At 34.7% G+C, this 20170-nt stretch overlaps 1 protein-coding gene across 1 annotated transcript; it reads right to left on the bottom strand.

Annotated features, from left to right (window-relative positions):
• Positions 1-2685: 2685 nt before the first annotated feature.
• LOC132705488 (uncharacterized) lies at positions 2686-20170 on the bottom strand. The gene is made up of 3 exons (XM_060676089.1): positions 19590-20170; positions 16409-16733; positions 2686-3043 (listed from the first exon to the last, which is right to left on the bottom strand). Exons 1-3 carry the CDS (start codon positions 20111-20113, stop codon positions 2726-2728), a joined length of 1167 nt encoding a protein of 388 aa, XP_060532072.1. The 5' UTR covers positions 20114-20170; the 3' UTR covers positions 2686-2725.

Below are 20170 nucleotides of genomic sequence, written 5' to 3'. Positions count from 1 at the left end.
TGGATATCACAAGAAACTCTCCCTTGAATTTTAATTTTTTTTAAATACTAATCTGTTTTTTTCTTTTCATTACATAAGCTTGTCCATTTTTAATCTGACCGACTGGACTGGAATAATAAATGGAAGCAAAGCCATATTATGTTTTTAAAAAAATGTATTTGTGTCAAAATTTTGCAAAAAAAGTACCGGTTTTAAAAAGTGTTTGCTGCCACTAGAGTGCTATTTAAAAAAACTAGGTTATCCTAAAAAATTAATGGTTCATTACATTGAATGCAATTTGCCATTAGACAAGTAAAGAAAACTTACATTTACAATTTTTCACATGATTAGGAGACCGGGTAAATAGTATTTATGATGGTCAGAGCCTCCGAGACACAATTTTCAAAAATTAAATAAAAATTTGAAGATACAAAAAAAAGAGAAAACCCGTTCTATCTTATATATCCTGAATCCAAAAATGCAAGAAAATATACGTTCTGTCATTTAAAATTTGAAAGTTACTGTCGTTTCCGCTCAAACCGGAAATGCAACTATTGACTACATGTTGTCAAAAAATTGGGCATTCAGCCTATATTAACTCTTCCAAATTTGAAATCTCTATCTCAAGCTGTTTAGGAGTTATAATATAGTGTTCCCACTTTCCTGTGTGACCCGGTATATTCTTCCTTCATTTTTTATTTAAATTGAAAAATTACAAAAAATTAACAACGAACAGATTCTCTAACACAAGCTTAGCTACTGAATAATCACCTTCAGAAAAAACCAGAAGCAAGTTTTGTCGTGATTTAGGTTGTCACTAACCACAACAAAATAGTCATAGTTACAGAAGGCCAACGAATTACATAATTTATTGAGCAGATTACACTTCATCATGAGAGATAACAGAATAATTTTTCGCAAAATCTACTTAAATAATGACTTCCTCATCACTTATTTCGTTTTTCAGCTTTTCAGAGTTTTTTCTTGAAAAACTTTAATATACTGGTGAATTTTAATCTGTCCTGAAGGAAAGGGAAGGGTCAGTGACTTTAAAGCACCCGTACAAATTCTCACTGCCACGATATCGTTTATCTTTGTTCGGCAGATCATTTTCTTATAACGCTGTTGTAATTTGTAATAGTATACCCGATTCAGTAAAATCACATTCAATTAAATTATTTAAAAAATACTTCAGTTTGAAACTGCCAACTTCTCAAATAATTTGATTTTCAATGTTATGCTTTTAATTTTTACTTTTAATAACTTTCTATAGTTCCATATTACTATTAATTAATCAATGTAATTATATCTTAGTTTTCAATTTAAACATTTAAGAGATTAAGTGGCGTAGCTTTTGCTAGACTTCGCCTCTTCTCTACTGTATATTTGTATATAACAATATACAAGAATAAAGGCAATTTATTGTTACTATTATTATTATTATTATTAACTTACAGCCGGGCTTAGGGACCCTTTGGAACTTTTTAATATATTTAAATTGTCTATTTTTTTTTTGTGAACGGTTTCTAACATATCGGAGTTTGATAAAATCGTTGTACTTGGCTTACCAAACGTTGGTCTAGTTTAGTTGATTTCGCCACAGCTTCACGTTTAGAACTTTAAGTTCTGGAACTATATATGAAGCTTTTTTTTTGTTTTTCTGGACATTTGGGCAAGACATTTTTCCTCAATACTTTTCCTAGTGTTCGTGGTGATTTGGAAACGGTCGTTTCCTAATTTACTTCCTACTTTTGACTGATTTTCTTGCCTCTCAACTGTCAACACTCATCCTATTTGCTGTCTTCTTTTGCAAATAGCTGCCTCCAGTGTCGTAGTAATAAAATTTTTATTGAAGTCATGTTTTGGTCGGAAAATAAATAAAGAAAAAAAATCGGTCTAATTTAATCAATTTTACTTGTAAGTAATATGCATTAGTAGTTAGTGTTAATTTTTTGTAATCATTTCACTTAGACATTTAAACGTAGAAATAAGTAATTTGAGAAATTTGGCAACATTGTGCAAAGCTTAATATTCTGTTTTTAATAACGGTGGTGAACAAGTTGATAAGAAGCTAATTCCCAGTTTCTTATTCTAATAATTTAAATCATATACCTAGTTTTTAATTTTATCTGCCAATTAAGCCAAAACGGTAAGTCATCTGCTAATAGCTGCCTCCAGTGTCGTAGTAATAACATTTTTATTAAAGCCATGTTTTGGTCGGAAAATAAAAAAAGAAAAAATAGGAACGTGTTATTGAAAAACAATAATATACTTTTGTTACTAATTAATTTTTCTTTCCTGTGACGTGGAAGTCACATCACTTGGGATGTTGCGCTAAAACGGACGTTCAGATCTGCAGACTCGTACGATTTTCCGAGGTTACGACTTAGCGAGACGTAAAAGAAAGTCGTAACAATCCTCTCTCCATTCATGAGCGATTCCAGTTTCACCTTGATAATTTTGAACGGCGAATCGTAACGGGACCGAGCATTAGCAGATCTCAAATCGCGTTGTTTGTTTTGGTTTTCTTTGGGATGAAACCTTAATAATTTTCTACTTATCACTTAACAATAAAATTTCACCACGTTGCCTGTCTAGTGATTTTTCTGCGTTAGGTTTTGACCGATAGAACGAGCAAAACTGAAAAGAAAAACAAATACGGAACAAATATTTAATAATAATGATAATAATAATTTGAATGTGATTATTTTGAATATTGAATTCCGCCGAACCAAAACGATACTGTCTAGGACTTCGCGCCATTTTTAGCCGCAGACGAGTTCAGGTTCTGCATCGAAAACTGGATCAGAACAATGGAATACGTGACCACGTTAGAGGCGACGATGCTCAGAATCCCGTAATCGATTTTGAAGAAGCCGCCGGCTGAGAAGAACGCGGGTCTGGTCGCTATCTGGTCGATGAAAGCGTTCAATTCGCGCCTAATGACTTCCTCAAACGGTTGTCCTGTGGTTAGTTTGTTTAAAAAGTCGCAACAGCAGTTCACGCTTCTTTTCTCTTCTTGAATGAGGGCGTCTCCGATATACGCCAAGATGACGGCTTGACTCTGGAAGAGAAGACCATCCAGTCAGCTTATAAGAAACCTTATGATCATTATTTACTGTTTATCAGGAAATGCAAATGTTCCCACAACAAACATCTGTAAAGCTTAAAACGTGTACCGGGTGATCACTTATAATGTGCCCGGCCCCCTTCAAACATTTTATTTAAAGTAACGGGAAAAAAACGTCAAATATAATAAATAATTAATAATAATATATCTTTATTTAAAGTATATGTACTAGGGCAGCGCCAAAATTTCCCGGCCTAAATATGAAAGAAACAAAGCAGAGTAACAATTTTTTATTATTTTTTAATATAATCCCCCTTAACTTCAATACATTTATTACATCTCTTTATTAACAACTCAATCCCTTTAAAAAAATATTCTTTTGGTTTGTCTGCAAAATGAGCTAAAACAGCCTCTTTTAACTCAACTTCGTCGTTAAACCGCCGTCCACGTATGTCCTTTTTCAAATATCCAAACAAATAATAGTCGTTGGGGGTCATATCTGGGCTAGAGGGAGGATGATCTATCTGTTTGAACCCACACTCTAAAATGGCAGCTTGTGCAACACCAGCAATATGGACATGTGTATTATCGTGCAAAAGACGCACGCCTCTGGTCAGTTTTCCACGACGTTTTGCACGTATGCAGTCCCGCAATTTATGCAATAATGTTGCGTAATATTTACCATTGACAGTGGTATTAGTTTCTTTAAAATCTATCGAAAGAATTTCTTCACAATCCCAAAAGATCGTGGCCATCACCTTTTTTGTTGACTGGTAGACTCTCAATTTTCTTGGAGGTACTTCACCCTTACGACGCCACTCCATTGATTCTTTTTTCGATAGAGGGTCATAATAGAGAACCATAGTTTCATCTCCCGTCACAATAGTTTCTATCACAGCCTTCGGTTCCGACCCACAGATTTACAAAAAGACCGCACACACTCGTCACAGCGTTGTTTTTGAAGAGCCTAAAGGTTTTTAGGAACGCATCTTGCACTAACCTTATCCATACCTAAATGATCATGAAGGATTCGATGGACACTTGTATCAGAAAGCTTAGTAATTTCTGAGATTTCCTTGACCTTTAAACGTCGATCACTCAATACCACCTCTTCCACAATGGCAACAATATCTTCCGTTATGACCACCACTGGTCGACCAGTTCTTGAATCATCTTCAAGGGACTCCTGCCCCATTCGAAAACGTTTTGCCCATTCTTTCACTACAGAATACGAAGGAAAGCTTTGGCCGTACACACCATCTAGCCATTCTTTAATAATTTTAGGTGCTAACCCTTCTTTTTTCAAAAACTTTATAACTGCTCTATACTCAATTTGCGTTATTTGCGATATTTTTCGGACACGTCTTGTTTAAAATGCTGTCAATAAAAAACTATTTGACGCAAGACTTCAATTTTTTTTTCGCAGTTTTCTAAGATATATATTTAAAAGAAGACAAAGCTTTACCGTGATACTGAAGCTGGATCTATGTCCGGTCGGGAAATTTTGGCGCTAACCTCGTACATACATTAAATAGCGTCTAAATAACAATATTTACAATTTCCTGATATTGGTGAAAAACTCTTCCATAATGTGTAGTTCTATTCTGACTAGAATATTAAAATTTTCTTTCTTTAAGAGTTTAACAGTTCTAATTTTCTGTATCCATTCCGGGAGGTGGTTGAATATTTTTATGCGCTGGTAATAAGGACCCTTTTCAGTCCCTGTGAGTCGATGGTGAGGAAAACTAAAATTCTGTGTGCGTGTTGCATAAACAGTTTGTGATTCATTAGGAGTAAAACAGGATCTATTTTTTAAAAAGTACATGACGCACTCCTGTATGAACACTGCAGTTACTGTTAAGACATTAAGTTCTTTGAACTTTTCTCTGCACGACTGTCTTACTTGCTGAATACTTCTAGGTCTAGCAAGTAACACTTCGAACACTCCGAACACTCCGAAAACACTTCGAACAGCGCGAGCATTGAAGATGCCAAGTGAGATTTTGGCGAAACGTCTGCAGGATTCCAGTCGGATGCAAGATTTGCAGGATTCCAGTCGGATGCAGGATTCCAGTCGGAGTTCAACGAGCGAACGGATGATATCCCGGAATATAGTGTCATCATATATATATATATATATATATATATATATATATATATATATATATATATATATATATATATATATATATATATATATATATATATATATATATATATGTATACATTTTGTTTTACATTGGCATTTAGAAAATCCCTGTCCGGTACTCCGGTACCTATCAACTGTTTGGTTGCAATAGTTCTTAATGGTAATTCAATGGCATTGTCTTGAATATCATTTGGCGTTAATATATTTTCGGGACACACGCTAAACTGAGATCTGGAATATAACCCTTTTAAAATTCCATTGCGTGTTCCAATTTGAAAATAGTCATCATCCGTTTTGGTTAATAAACATCCCAATATTCCACGAGAATCTCCCCGTCCTCTATCAACTTCCGGTACCTTAATTCTTACTGTCATTCCTACCTTCGCCGGAGGATGCGAAGCATCGGAAATTAATTTCATGCGCTTAGCTTGTTTATGTAAGTTTTCTTTTGATTCTGCTCGGGCATTATTGATCTGTGATTGCACTCGATCACTTACCAAGAATCTCAAACGGAAAAACAACAAACAGCAAACGGCGCAAGCACGAATAAAGAGGTTAGGTTTTAGGTTTCCAGGTAAATTTAACTCACTTTCCACTTTGACTAGAAGCAGTCCGTGAATGCATACATCCACTAGCAAATGTGTTCATTTCGGTTAAAATGAATACTTTAACTACGGAGTTTAGCAAATGTATGCATTGGCTAGTAAATGTATACATTTACTAAATGAACGCTTTGACTGCAACACATTCCGGTAAGGAATTTCACAATTTCACCTGCCTACATTGCCAGGCATGGACGGTACGCCACTGATTTCTATTGCAACAAAAAATATTCTTACAATCTCCAATCATTTTCCAAGAAATTTAATGTCTTGGTTTTTGGAATAAGATGTTCGCTTAAAAAAATGAAACTTCTCCTCTGCATGGTCACAACAATATCGTTAATATATTAATTCAGTTGTTAAATTGAGTTCTTCAGAAGAATGGTCGAGTTTACTAATGATGAGTTGGCAGACAAGCATTTTATGTCTTGGCTTGGAAAGATCCGGGTAAGCTGTAAGAATGAAATATGGCCGAACAGGTCCGTAATTTGCTTAGAATTTAATTATTTGGGGTTTTGTTAGGAAAGATACTAAACACTATTTATTAATTTATGTATATATTTATGTTTAAATCTAAAATAAAATTACAAATTATTTTGATTACCTACTTAAATTACTTAAAATTATTCACATAATAAATCAGTATCACTACCGCTATCATCGCCTGTTCTAATTATTATATGTTCTATATTATTTGCAATATCAATATACGATTGTTCCGCTTTTTCTATATGTTTAACAGAATTTGCCCAACTTTGTGGAGGGATGTTAAAAACTTCGGTTTCTATAAGTTTGAGGACATTGGGGTTAACACGGGGAAAAACATTGTTCCGACGATTGGCAGATTTCAGTTTGTGCCAAATATGTTCAATGGGATTAAATATTCAGTGGTAAGGTATGCCCCAGATTTTTTGCATAATTATCACAGACGTATTCCTTTTGTAGGTTCAAGCTTTGTAGAACCTCAATTAATTGCTTTTTGGTATATTCTTCGTGAAAATAAATGTCGTTATTATACATGTAGTTTTGGATTGTTGCTTTTGTGTCACATGAGGAAGGGGTTTTAGTCAACGGTCTACTGTGATAACTTGCTTTGTCCATTACCATTACGCTATTAGGAGGAATGTTTGGAACTAGTTTGTTTTTAAAGCAACAAATAAATCAGCGGTCTTCATGGTAATCCAGAGAAGAATCTGTAATATTTTTCGCAGACAGAGAAAGTCCATTTGGAATGCAACTATCTTTAGACCCAGCATGCAAAATATTTATTCTTTTACCTCTTTTTGATGGCGCGTTTGTTTTACACTTCTCAGTTGAGTCAACCCAACCCTTTTCATCATAAGTGTTGAACCAGGTTTCATCCAAGTAAATAATTGGTTGTTCTCTGTAAATCCTAATTTTTCCTAGCTATTCCAGTAGCCATTTCCGAGTTCTAAAAGATTCCATTAAAACTTACCTTGTGTCATTTTTTTTTTAATCTAAAACACATGTGTTGAATACACTTCCATAAGGTAGTTTTGCCACATTTAACACCGGTTTCATCTTTGTCAAGCCTCCTAATTAAGATATCTAATGTAGGCACGCTTTGTTCCTCGTATAACTGGTCAATTTTACGCCGTATTATATCTTGATCACTTTCTTCTACACTCGAGAAAATGTCAGCATCGCTTCTTTTTTTCCTCGCTGAAATGGGATTATTCATAATTTTCCATACAGTTGATGTTGGAATTTTCGTCAATGTGGCCGTTTCTTCTAAAGATGCTTGCTTGCTGGCACCACGTTCAATGAGAGTCAAATAAACATTGTTTATAACTTCCTTAGTCTCAATAGAATAGTGTTTATAACTTCCTTAGTCTCAATAGAATAGTGTTTTCTACATTTGGGCGGGAGCATCTAATGAGATACACTAGACTCGCACATATTTTGCATAATTCGCACACGATTCAACACACGCTGTATTACACACGAAATAAGAATGATTGCTAATAAACTTAAACTAAGTAGTATACCAAACCAAAGAATATTAAACACAGGTCGGTATAAAATTATTTTCTATTACGGACCACAATTTTACCTGAATTTAAATTCCGAAACTTTAGGTAATAATCTTGTTGCATTGTATGTTAATCACCACCCTTGGATAATCCCATTCAAAAGCAATTGGTCACTTTCTTATATCTATGAACAGACCATATACGGCATCCCTGGAGACGCATTTCCCTAATTTCACTCTTGATGTTGCTGAAGTGCGTTATTATAGTGATTATTTTAGTGTCATCCATGTCCTTCTTGCTGAAAATACGCATGATCTACAAGAACTGCTAAATAAGGTCGTCACTGCCAGTAGACACTTTGGTTTGAAGCTCAACCCAAAGAAGACCAAGTACATGGTCATAACAAAAAGCGACGCCCTACAAAATATAATTAACTGGGTACAAATATTACTTGTACCGTCGATTACTGGCCACTTTTGGATAATCCCATTCAAAAGTATTTGGTCACTATCTTATATCTATGGACAGACTATACAACGCTAATTACAATTCATTTTCAAAATGCCCACCGTTCATTTTTAAAAACTTTCCTATACATTTTAAAAAATGCTGTTCTATTCTATTGTGATAAGCCTCGATATAAAGACGTCGTGCTTGATCTGCATTTCCATTTGATCTTCCGTAGCAAAAATGCATACCGCGATATTCAGTATTTGAATATTCCTGATGGGCCATCACTGGAGCAGTTGGGTAATAAGCTCTTTTAATAGAAACTCTATTTTTTAACGGATTGTGACAATGACTTTTTCAAACTTCATTAAGTCCAGTGTAAGTAAAATCTCAAAACAAGAGTCTCAATTTTTGAGGATTCGTGATTCCGTGAGGATTGACTCGTTGTATGCATTTAAAAAGCATAACATGTTTATGTGGCACACAACCGATAATATCATAATATCATAAACGCATATGATTACCACTGAAGCAGGTGATTGACGGAACCAATTCATAAATGTTTGTTTATGTTGGCTGCCGGGTCCTAGTCATTTTATTACTTGTCTTGTCTCCTTTCGATAGAATGTCTTTGGTAGCAACATAGTAGATGTTAAGAAAAGTAAAATTGTCAATTTTTTTTAAAGTGGTTCCAGCAAATCATTGCATAGATTCAAAGAATCAGTGCTCGAGCAAACGAAAGTCGTGAGATAATGCTAATCAAATAATTATAAAATGGGCAGATATTTCTGACATTTTTTAATAATTTTCATTTTTCTAGCACTTTTTGAAAAATTTACTACTTCCCTTATTTTTTGTTATTGCGATTTTTTATTCCACAGAAAGCGGAAACTTTGGACGTGTTAAAAAAATCTGAAAAGTGAGTTTTTTTATAATCTGCACAGAATATTCTGGGAGCCGGTGAGATGATATACTATGTAAAATAAAATGAAAAAAAAAAAAAAGAATGAAAAAAATTTAAAAAGGCAAAATATCTTTAGAAACGATTGTTTTTTTTTTAACTATTTATAACGAACATTTTTGAAAAATTATATGATTGAAACTTTAGGTATTAATCTTGTTGCATTGTATGTTTTTTTTCTTATATCTATGAACAGACCATTCCTTCGAGTTCTAACCCTCCCAAAGTACCAGCATTAACAGCTGCCTCAGCACTGGTTTGGCAGTGCGCCGGAAGCTAGGTGATTATATGAAGAGCGCTTTCCTAATAAAGTCATACAAGATAGACGAACATTTTTAAATGTACATAGAAGGATGACTGAAACTTTAGAGAACTCTAGAAATTGAAGAAGCAGTTTTAAATTCTATTGATCAGTATCCTGAACTTAGTATTAGAAAAACTGGATATAGGCTGAGTATCTCGCACTTTTTGGTTTGGAAAATTTTGCACGGTTTTCTATTGTACCCATTTCATATTCAACGAGTCCAAGCGTTACTTCCCTTACGTGTTAATTTTTGTCAATGGTTTTTGGAAAAAATTGCGCATTATCCCTCGTTTGACCAAGAAGTACTATTTAGAGACGAACCTAACTTTTCCAGAAATGCAATCAGAAATTTCCACAATAATCATATGCCACCAAGAACAGTTTTCGGTAAATGTTTGGGCTGGAATTGTTGAAAATTACTAGATTGGACATTTTTTCCTGCGACACAAGCAAAAATGAATGAGCACGTGGCTTATGTGGTAAGAACTCTTGACGCACTACATCACGATAATCAAAGAAAACAATAAGCAAAACCTTGACTTTTGATCGATCGATCGGGCTTTATTTTCGACGTCACAACCATATAGCCATGATTGGTTACCAATGACGTTTTTGAGCATATCAAGATCATCATTGACGTCGTTTAACTCCTCTTGAGCGATGCTTCTTTTACAGTCCTGTTGTTCAAAATTCGGAACTAACCAAAGCTAACCTTCTTATTCGGTTTAATAAACGTTTCCAAAATTCTTTTTTTTTTCTTTGCGAATAAGGCACTTTATATATGACAATAGGAGCATAGTTTTGCTAAATTTGAAACTGTCGCTGTCAGTTATAAACAAACACTTTGTTTTTTGGTTGAATTCTAAACTTTAAAAAAAAATTTGAGTGTTGCTTTTATGCTAGAAGCGCATATATTTCAAAAACTATTGAGAGATTTCATTAAGCGTATAATATGAAGGTGTTTTATTAAAAAATAAATAACTTTCATCTCTCAAATAGCTTAGAATTTTTTTAGCAATTGTATTTGACGTTTTTTCCCCTAACCTTAAATAAAGAAGTTTAAGGAGGGAGAGTGGACATTACAAATGACCACCCGGTACATCTTATGCGGTAAATAGGAAATGTTCAGGGTGGGTCCGAAAGTAGATATCAAGACCAAAGTTCTTTTTTTAAAGGGATTAAAATTTTTTCAAATCCATTTTCGAATTATGTGTCAAATTTCACGCAAAATTCATGTGGCGTAGAATAATAAAAAGTAGAATAATAGAAAGTAATTTTTTGCCAGTTTTTTTGATTTTGTAAGTCTCAGTAATATTGGTAATAGCCCATTTCGTTTGGACAGGGTGGCCTGTTTAAGAATCTTATCTTGAGACCTACGGGGGTTACAAAAAAAAATGCAAAAGTTGTTTCAATTTCTCTTTTCACATTTTTTAAAATAGAATATCCTAATTTAACGATATATATGAGTATAGATCTGTGATGCACCGTTTCGAACTTCGTAGCGATCACACTGGTGTACAATGGTTTTGTTGCTCTGGATATGAGACTAATTTTAGATATATTTATACTCACAATTCATGAAACTATCAATGATTTTGTAAGAATTGCTCTCAATTTGTTAAAATCTTTATTTTCATTTTAATTTAAAAAAATCGGAAAATAAAATGACATAAATATTGAAAATATTAGTTTTATTTTGAAGGATTAACAAACATTGAAGTATATAGAGAAAAAAATGTTAAAAACTTATACTATATTTCCATAAAACACCTTTTATTAGCTTTTCCTTTATAACTCTTCTTTGTACAGTCTTTTTTTAAAGACCAGCAGACAATCCCAGCTACCCTGATATCGTTGTTGTATCACTTTTAGATCCTGGTGTGAACCGCCCTCCCTGTTCTTCACTATAATTCAATAAATTATCCGGGAAATTATCTAGACAATTGCGAAGATAGTATAATTTGATATTCATATTTGATCCTAGAATCTGAAAATTTGTCAGCTTATTTTGCACAATTTCATCATAATTTGGTGCTTTATGATAACCTAGGAAATTTTCGACCAGCAATACAAAACTTTTCCAAGCTTTACTTTCCGGAACAGTCATAACTTTGTCGATTTTAAAACCGAAATATTTAGTGTAAGCCTCCTTAACAAAGCCTGTAATATTTCGTTGTTTTTTTGTTAAGTAAACACCGTAAATGTAACAAAACACATCAGTACTATATTTAGACTTTCTTTTTGACGAACTCATATTTTAAAAGACAAAACAGCTATATATATTTAAATATATATTCAGTAATTGAAACGAAATATTAACTCATAAGAACTTATTTGGATTCACGTGTAGGTACTTCGTATTGTCGAATAATTGAGATCTCAGCTGTTCTGCGGAGCAAAGGGTGGGGATCGCTAAGAGTAGGGATCACGTGAGCGAAAAAGTTGTGCAGAAGCCTAATCATGACTGATAAAATCGATTTTTATGAATAAAAAGCTGATTATTGTTCAAATTATAAGATTTGTGAAAATCATAAAAATAAGAGCACATTCAGTGCTTTCATATACATATATATTCGTGTCCACACTCTAAAACATAAAAATTTTCACAAATATCCAGGACAACAAAAAAAATCTTTATTTGTAGAGCTGTGTCATCTTCACAATTCGGGTTATGTTTAAACCAGCATTGTTGGGTTGCTTATTAACTTTTTCAACTTTTTTCCATCTACTGTTTTTACAAAAAATAATACTTTTCTGTAAGCAATGATCAAATTTAAAATATTTTCTTAAAACACGCGATATTGCCACTTTTCGCAAAATCATACTTTCTCAATTTTCTTAAATGAGACACCCTGCATATTATTGGTTTTTAGAATAGCCACTTTAATAGCAATTTTAATTATATAACACAGTACGGGTCTGTGATTTACCATTTTGGCATAATTGGCAGATGAAATTAAAGACTGGGTATAAGATTGAAATTATTAAGATATGAAACTGGGAATTAGCTTCTTATCAACTTGTTCACGACTGTTTTAGAGCCTTGTTAGGAAATCATATTAAAAACAGAATATTAAGCTTTGCACAATGTTGTCAAATTTCGAAAATTACTTATTTCTACGGTTAAATGTCTACGTGAAATGATTACAAAAAATTAACACTATCTGCTAATGCATATTACTTATAAGTAAAATTAATTAAATTAGTTTTTCAATATGTCCGCCGCTTTTAAGAAAACAAGTAGTATATGCTATTTTTAAATGGTATTTGAGAAGAAATTTCTTTCATTTAGGTAGTGTATTGAAGCCCGAATTCGTTGCTTTACTTCCAAAATAGTTGACGGTTTATCTTTGTAAACCATATCTTTCAATGTGCCCCATCGCTGGCCAGCAGATGGTTCCGTTTTGTTCAATGCACTCTCTGAAATTTCCGTTTAAAAAACGAACGATTGCAGCACTTCGATGGTAAGGAGAGCGATCTTGCTGCCAAATTAAATTTGGGTACTCTCATTGGGGAATATTATTATGTACGAGGTTAGCGCCAAAATTTCCAGGCTGACATAGATGCAGCTCCAGTATCACGATAAAACTTTGTCTTCTTTTAAATATATATCTTAGTAGGCTGCTAAAAAAATTGAAGTATTGCGTCAAATAGTTTTTTATTGACAGCATTTTAAACAAGACGTGTCGGAAAAATTGTCGCAAATAACGCAAATTGAGTATAGAGCAGTTATAAAGTTTTTGACAAAAGAAGGGTTAGCACCTAAAATTATTAAAGAAAGGCTGGATGGTGTGTAAGGCCAAAGTGCTCCTTCGTATTCTGTGGTGAAAGAATGGGCAAAACGTTTTCGAATGGAGCAGGAGTCCCTTGAAGATAATTCAAGAACTGGTCGACCAGTGGAGGTCATAACGGAAGATATTGTTGCGATTGTGAAAGAGGTGGTATTGAGTGATCGACGTTTAAAGGAAATCTAAAAAATTACTAAGTTTTCTGATACAAGTGTTCGTCGACTCCTGCATGATCATTTAGGTATAGATAAGGTTAGTGCAAGATGGGTTCCTAAAAACCTTTCGGCTATTCAAAAACAACGCCGTGTCGACTGTGCGCGGTCTTTTTTGGAACTCTATGGGTCGGAACCGAAGCCTGTGATAGAAACTTTTGTGACGGGAAATGAAACTATGGTTCTCTAATATGAATAAAGAATCAATGGAGTGGCGTCGTAACGCTGAAGCACCTCCAAGAAAATTCAGAGTCTGCCAGGCAACAAAAAAGGTGATAGCCACGATCTTTTGGGATAATGAAGGAATTCTTTTGATAGATTTTAACGAAACTAATACCACTGTCAATGGTAAATATTACGCAACATTATTACATAAATTGCGAGACTGCATACGTCTAAAACGTCCAGAAAAACTGACCAGAGGCGTGCGTATTTTGCACGATAATGCACCTGTCCATACTGCTGGTGTTGCACAAGCTGCCATTTTCGAGTGTGGATTCCAACAGATAGATATGCTCCCTATAGTCCAGATATGGCTCCCAGCGACTATTATTTGTTTGGATATTTGAAAAAAGGACTTACGTGGACGGCGGTTTAATGAAGAAGTTGAGTTAAAAGAGGCTATTTTAGCTCATTTTGCAGACAAACCAAAAGAATATTTTTTTAAAGAAATTGGGTTGTTAATAAAGAGATGTAATAAGCGTATTAAAGTTAAGGGGGATTATATTGAAAAATAATAAAAAAATGTTACTCTACTTTGTTTATTTCATATTCAGGCCGGGAAATTTTGGCGCTGCTCTGGTATAAGTGGTCGAATTTCATTCCTTTTAAATATTGTAGGGATGTTGGGATGTCCTAAAATTCTAGATCTCCAGATTGCGCACCATACTTTCACGGATCTTCGCTTCTTCAAAAACACATTTTTTGTTTTCTGAACTCCACTAATGCATATTAAATAACACCGCAGACGCTGTAAATATTAATTCATTGGTCCAAATTATATTTTAAAATATGGTATCTAAAAAATGCCTATCCTTCATTATATTACAAAATTCGAGTCTTTTGTACGGGTGCGAATTTAAATGGCTTATAAGTGTTTAAACACATTTGAAGTGTGTTTCGTCTTACGTCTACGTCTGAACCGGCAATACTTGTGGAGGTCTCTGGAGTATTTTCGAAATGCAGATGAATATCCAGCTGCACATTTTTATCCAAAACCGTTCGGCTCCCACTTTTTTTCACTAAAATAATGCCATTTGTTCGAAACTGTAGGTATATTATGGCAAATATTTTTTTCCTGGCGAACGCCTGTAGAGAAATTTGGCTCTATATTGTCTGAGAGCAAGAGCCGGACTTTCGTTATTGGCGATGAAACAATCTAATAGGTCAACCTTTCCCTCCTTCGTATACATTATACAAAATAGACTCAACAAAAATGCAACTTAATAAATTAAATAAAAAATAGTGGAAGTCCAAAAAAATATTATAATACACTGATGCCTCTCAAAAAATCAGTAATATTACCACAACAGAGAACAACTATTGTTTTCAAAGCTACTGCCATGATTATGTCAAAAAGGTGAAAATTAATAATATCTTCAATTTTGTGTTTGTGTCTTTCAACAGGCAGGTGGTAATTTTTTGTAACCATTTTACGTAGACATTTAAACGTAGAAATAAGTAATTTGCCAAATTTGGCAACATTCTGCAAAGTTTAATATTCTGTTTTTAATATGATTTCTTAATAATGCTCTAAAAGAGTTGTGAACAAGTTGATAAGAAGCTAATTCCCAGTTTCTTATCCTAATAATTTAAATCATATACCTAGTTTTTAATTTTATCTGCCAATTAAGCCAAAACGGTAAGTCAGAGTCCCCTACTATGTTATATAATTGAAATTGCTATTAAAGTGGCTATTCGAAAATCCATTAATATAAAGGGTGTCTCATTTTAGCATCATTTTGCGAAAAGTAGCAACACCGCGTGTTTTAAGAAAATTTGTAAATTTAATTTAATTAATAAGCAACCCAACAATGATAACTCGAATTCTGCAGATGACAGTTAATAAGTTCGAAATGGTGAAATTGTCTTTGAAAGAACTATCCAAAAATGCAATAAAATGTAGAGTGTTCTATTTAAAAAAATGTAACTTTGGTTTACCACCCTATACATAAAAATGTGAAGATCACGAAAATTTAAAAATAATAGAAACAACTTTTGTTTCGAGTTAAGGTATAGGCCCCTCTTAAACGAGCCACCCTCTACATACGAAATGGGCTATTACCTATATTACCGAGACTTGCAATATCGCAAAAACTCGCAAAAAGGCGGAAATTCCAAAAAATTGCTTTCTGTTATTCTATTTTTCATTCTTCTATGCCACATGAATCTTGCGTGAAATTTGACACATAATTCGAAAATGGATTTGAAAAAATATTATTCCCTTTAAAAAGAGAACTTTTGGACCCACCTTGTACATTTTCTATTTACCGCATAAGATGTACCGGGTGGTCATTCGTAATGTCCCCTCCCCCTCCTTAAACTTCTTTATTTAAGGTTAGGGGAAAAAAACGTCAAATACAAAAGTTGCTCAAAAAATTGTAAGCTATTTGACAGACGAAAGTTATATATTTTTTAATAAAACACCTGCATATTATACGCTTAATAAAATCCCCTAAAAACTTGGCACATTTCTTGTATCATATGTCCTTTACCCAAATCGAATAGTTTTTGAAATATATGCGCTTTTAGCATAAAAGCAAAATTGAAAAATTTAATTCTAGAATTTATAAATTAACTAATGATTTCAGTCTAAGTCGATTATTTTTTTTACGAAGGAAGTGACTACTCCACTGTATGGCATGTTCATTAAGCGAATACGTAATTCTCTCACGCTTACCGTGGCATTTATAATCCTGACGATGTAAGTGCCCAGTATCCAATTGCCGAGCTCGTTGCCGGCCATGTTGAACCCAATAATGATGTTGATGCTCCAGACGATAGCGGTGATGACGTAGATCACGCACGACAGCAGAATGATGCCGTACATGTCGTTGAATTTCTCTGCCAAGCTGCACGATTGGTTGCGGAATTGGACCGTAGCTCTTATTTCGGCAGCGAATGTTCTCCATCTGTCATTCTCGGCTACTGTACCGACGTCGATGGTGCCGGAATCGAAAAACTTTGAGCCCAGGGCAGCAAACGATCGGTTCGATGATCTGAACCTGTTGGAAGTTTAGCAATAGCAGTTGTACGAGCTCTAACCATTACCCAAGACCCATGAGGCGTCAAAAGACGTTATAAAGACGTCGAAATTTAGTCACATTTTGACGAGGTCACATGGAGACCTTTTTTTGACGTTTCTTTGATACGTCATTTCGTTTGGATATGTCAAACATACGTGAATAGAAGTGCGGAATAGGGGTAGTTGTTAAATGAAGATATTGTGCATGCAGAAGGAATAATTGGAAAACAGAATTAACCAGAAAATATACTAAATTTTGATGAATGGAAAGCGCGAAATCAAACTTCAGCAAAAAAAAAACGTCTTTTATAAATTCTATAAATATAATAATACTATAAAAAATTAGTATTTTGTGCACAACCAGTATTTTTCTATCCCAGAAGTATTTATCAAAATTCCATTTTAATTCATAATATTTTAAGCTTGATATTTATGCTCCTCTTTAATTTATAATGCAGATAGGCTACCGGATGTAGCGACAAAGAATGTATTGGAATATATCTTGCATGTAATCAAATTTTCTACTCACGAAAAATCTGCTGATCTAGATAAATCTATAGCCAACCAAAACAATCTTTACCGCTTCCCAGGTCTCTTTTCCGTTCACCAATATGGGAATCGTTCATCCGAGACTATGTTCATGCCCCTCCTTTAGCTCCGCTCCCTCAAACAATATATAAGCAGGTACAGAGTTGAATGCGAGCTAGTTTCAGTTCACAACTCAACCAGGAGGAACCCAAAAGTTTTGGAAGTGCGAGGGTGGGGTGAAAAGTTTCCTGCCTGACCAAGAGGTGGCGTTACTAGGTCTACTTTTCAGCCTAATCGCTAAGTTATTTTGCGTTTGAGACCACCTTTCCGTGTTTTTTGTAAAAATAGGAAAATTGGAAAAACGTGCTGCCATAAAATACTTCTCGTTGAAAGGTTTTACACCAAAACAAATTAAATAACCACTTCAAAAATGTATAAAATATACTTCACATCTCGTCGAACTTCAAAGTTACAGCAAACATCGGTAAATATCAAAATTTGTACAAATAATAACGACACGGTTTACGATACTGTTCAAATAAAATTATCCCATCTTTAACTGTTTTTCATTTATCGCCAATAATATAGTCACGAAAACGGAAATTTTTAGGATATTTTAGATTTTTTGCCCATAAACGACTCACTCTGTATATGATACAATCATTGTTCGAAGTACAGGTTATAGCCCTGGATTTTCTATGTGTTCTGGTTCAAGATTTTTTTGAAAATAGTAAATGGTTTTCGAGAAAATAAGTTTTTTCTGAAACCATGCAGTGCGCCGTAATAATCAATGACAGAATAAATAAGAACTAAAAGTTCAGATTTTCACGAAATTATATATTATGACATGACAATTGTTTCGACAACACCGTGTCTTTATCAAATGTGACATTTGATAAAGACACGGTGTTGTCGAAACAATTGTCATGTCATAATATATAATTTCGTGAAAATCTGAACTTTTAGTTCTTATTTATTTTGATAAATGGATTTTCATCAAGTAAAAGCCACCTCAGTTCAATAATCAATGACGTCATGGCGTCTTGACAGCCCTCGAAATAGCAATTTCAATATGGACTTTTTCAAATATCCCGAGCAGCGTATGTGATAACGAAAACCGCAAATACAAAAATTGAAGCTTTTGATGCAGCCTATGACACCGTTTGAACCAATTAGTCATCTTTTTTACGATTTTTGATTTGCGGCTAATAATTTACTCTGTAAAAAAACAATTTTGTAGGTCTTTTACTTCCCTGCTAAATTTGAAGTTGATATCTGGAAATTTAGAACACATTTAGCACGGAATATCGGGAACACCCTGTACAATAGGTGAAAACCTTAAATACAAAAGTTTTTGCTATCTATGCGGGCTATAGCGCAATATAAGAGAAAGTGAGACCTGAATCATAGTCTTTCAGTTGTTTTGAATAATAGGGGGATCAATTGTTCAGGTTTTTTGTAAAATTTTTGAAAAATTGTCACGAATAAAAGTTTATAGAGCCGTATCTTCTGCTTCAAGAATTTTTTTGGTCTCGTAAACAGTTTTTGAAAAATGATGTTTTTTGAAGCGCGATTTTTTATTTTTTTAGAATATTTCCAGACCCCCAGCCCCCCCATTTTCAATAGGTTCCGTCACGGGGCGAAGCTGCATATATGTACCAAATATGAAGTCAATTGCTTCAAATTTCGGACACAGTCGCAAACAGTCGAAAATCGCGAAAAAAGATGGATACCGTCGGATCGGGGCCATTTTTTACAAGCTTATGTGCCTCGCGGAGGGTTAAAAAGTTGGCAAATTTCAATATTGTAGCTCCAACAGTTCGAAAGTTATTCACGAAAAACCAAAAGATGAGAACGGAGAACGGAAAAGGGACAGACAAAAATTTTTTTTTTTCGACGGCGATCATTTCTGTACCAACGGCGATCCCATAGGACCTACCGTTACCGAGATATAAAATTTTTATACGAGCGCAGACACTTTCGAAAATCCGATTTCATCGATTTTCGAAAGTAACAATGTTATGGCTACTGTTTCCTGAGCTGCGAAGGGAATTATATACATTGATTACCTTGAAAAGGGCAAGACTATCGTTGAAGCACAAAATCGATGCCGCATCCTCCCTACTCTCCAGACCTAGCCCCCAGCTTGGCGTTAAAAATTTAAGAGCCACGAATAAATTATGGAAGCTGTAGATCAATATTTTGAGGAGCTTCCTCTGCTTAGTCCACGTTATGCGGAACTTTGTGTTAAGAATAAAATATTAGCCTCGAACATTTGGAACTGGTATTGCGAACATCCTGGAGGTACCTGTTGATGATGTACGAAGCGATGATCAGCATGACGATCGATACGAAGTTGTAGGTGTAGAACTGGACGTCTCGTGATATGATCAGGTGGAACTCTCCCCATCCGAAGTTCTCGACGATGAAGTACACGTCCGCCACCAAGATGAGCACGATGAACAGGTTGTAATACCTGAGCAACCTCAAAAATTCACATTTGGTGATGGTGACGAGGAAGCAGTACTCGTCCGCGAGGGCTTCGGACACGAGCTCGTATAGTTTTCGGAAGCGGCCCCAGTAACACACGCTGATTATGTTCGAAGCCATCAGTATGAGGTTGGCCACGTGGTCGACGAACTTCACCATGGAGGTGTTTCTGGGGTCCAAGTCCGCATCGGTCTTGTACACAGCGTAAGCGTACACCGACAGGATGAAGGCGACGAAAATGGCGGAGAAGGTCACGTAAAAAGTTTTGCTCTTGAGCATAAAAGTCACCACCCTCAGCTCGAACGGTGGCTTTTGGGTTTTTTTCTTTGTGGCGTCGTCCATGGCGGTCGCGCGTTCCAACCACGAGTGGAGACGGACGTTTCCCGCCGTCCGTTATCC

Source organism: Cylas formicarius, unplaced genomic scaffold, assembly GCF_029955315.1.
Source record: "Cylas formicarius isolate icCylForm1 unplaced genomic scaffold, icCylForm1.1 PGA_scaffold_7__23_contigs__length_41026272, whole genome shotgun sequence".
In the NCBI taxonomy this organism is placed as follows: domain Eukaryota; kingdom Metazoa; phylum Arthropoda; class Insecta; order Coleoptera; family Brentidae; genus Cylas; species Cylas formicarius.
Note: the sequence above shows the minus strand (reverse complement) of the source record. Positions and strands in the feature narration are given on the sequence as shown.

Coding starts and splice junctions, on each gene's coding strand:
- LOC132705488 (XM_060676089.1), bottom strand. CDS start 20,113: ATGGACGACGCCACAAAGAAAAAAACCCAAAAGCCACCGTTCGAGCTG. Junction 16,734..19,589: donor GCTTCGTACATCATCAACAG/GTACCTCCAGGA, acceptor AACTTCCAACAG/GTTCAGATCATCGAACCGAT. Junction 3,044..16,408: donor TCAGGATTATAAATGCCACG/GTAAGCGTGAGA, acceptor CTTCTCTTCCAG/AGTCAAGCCGTCATCTTGGC.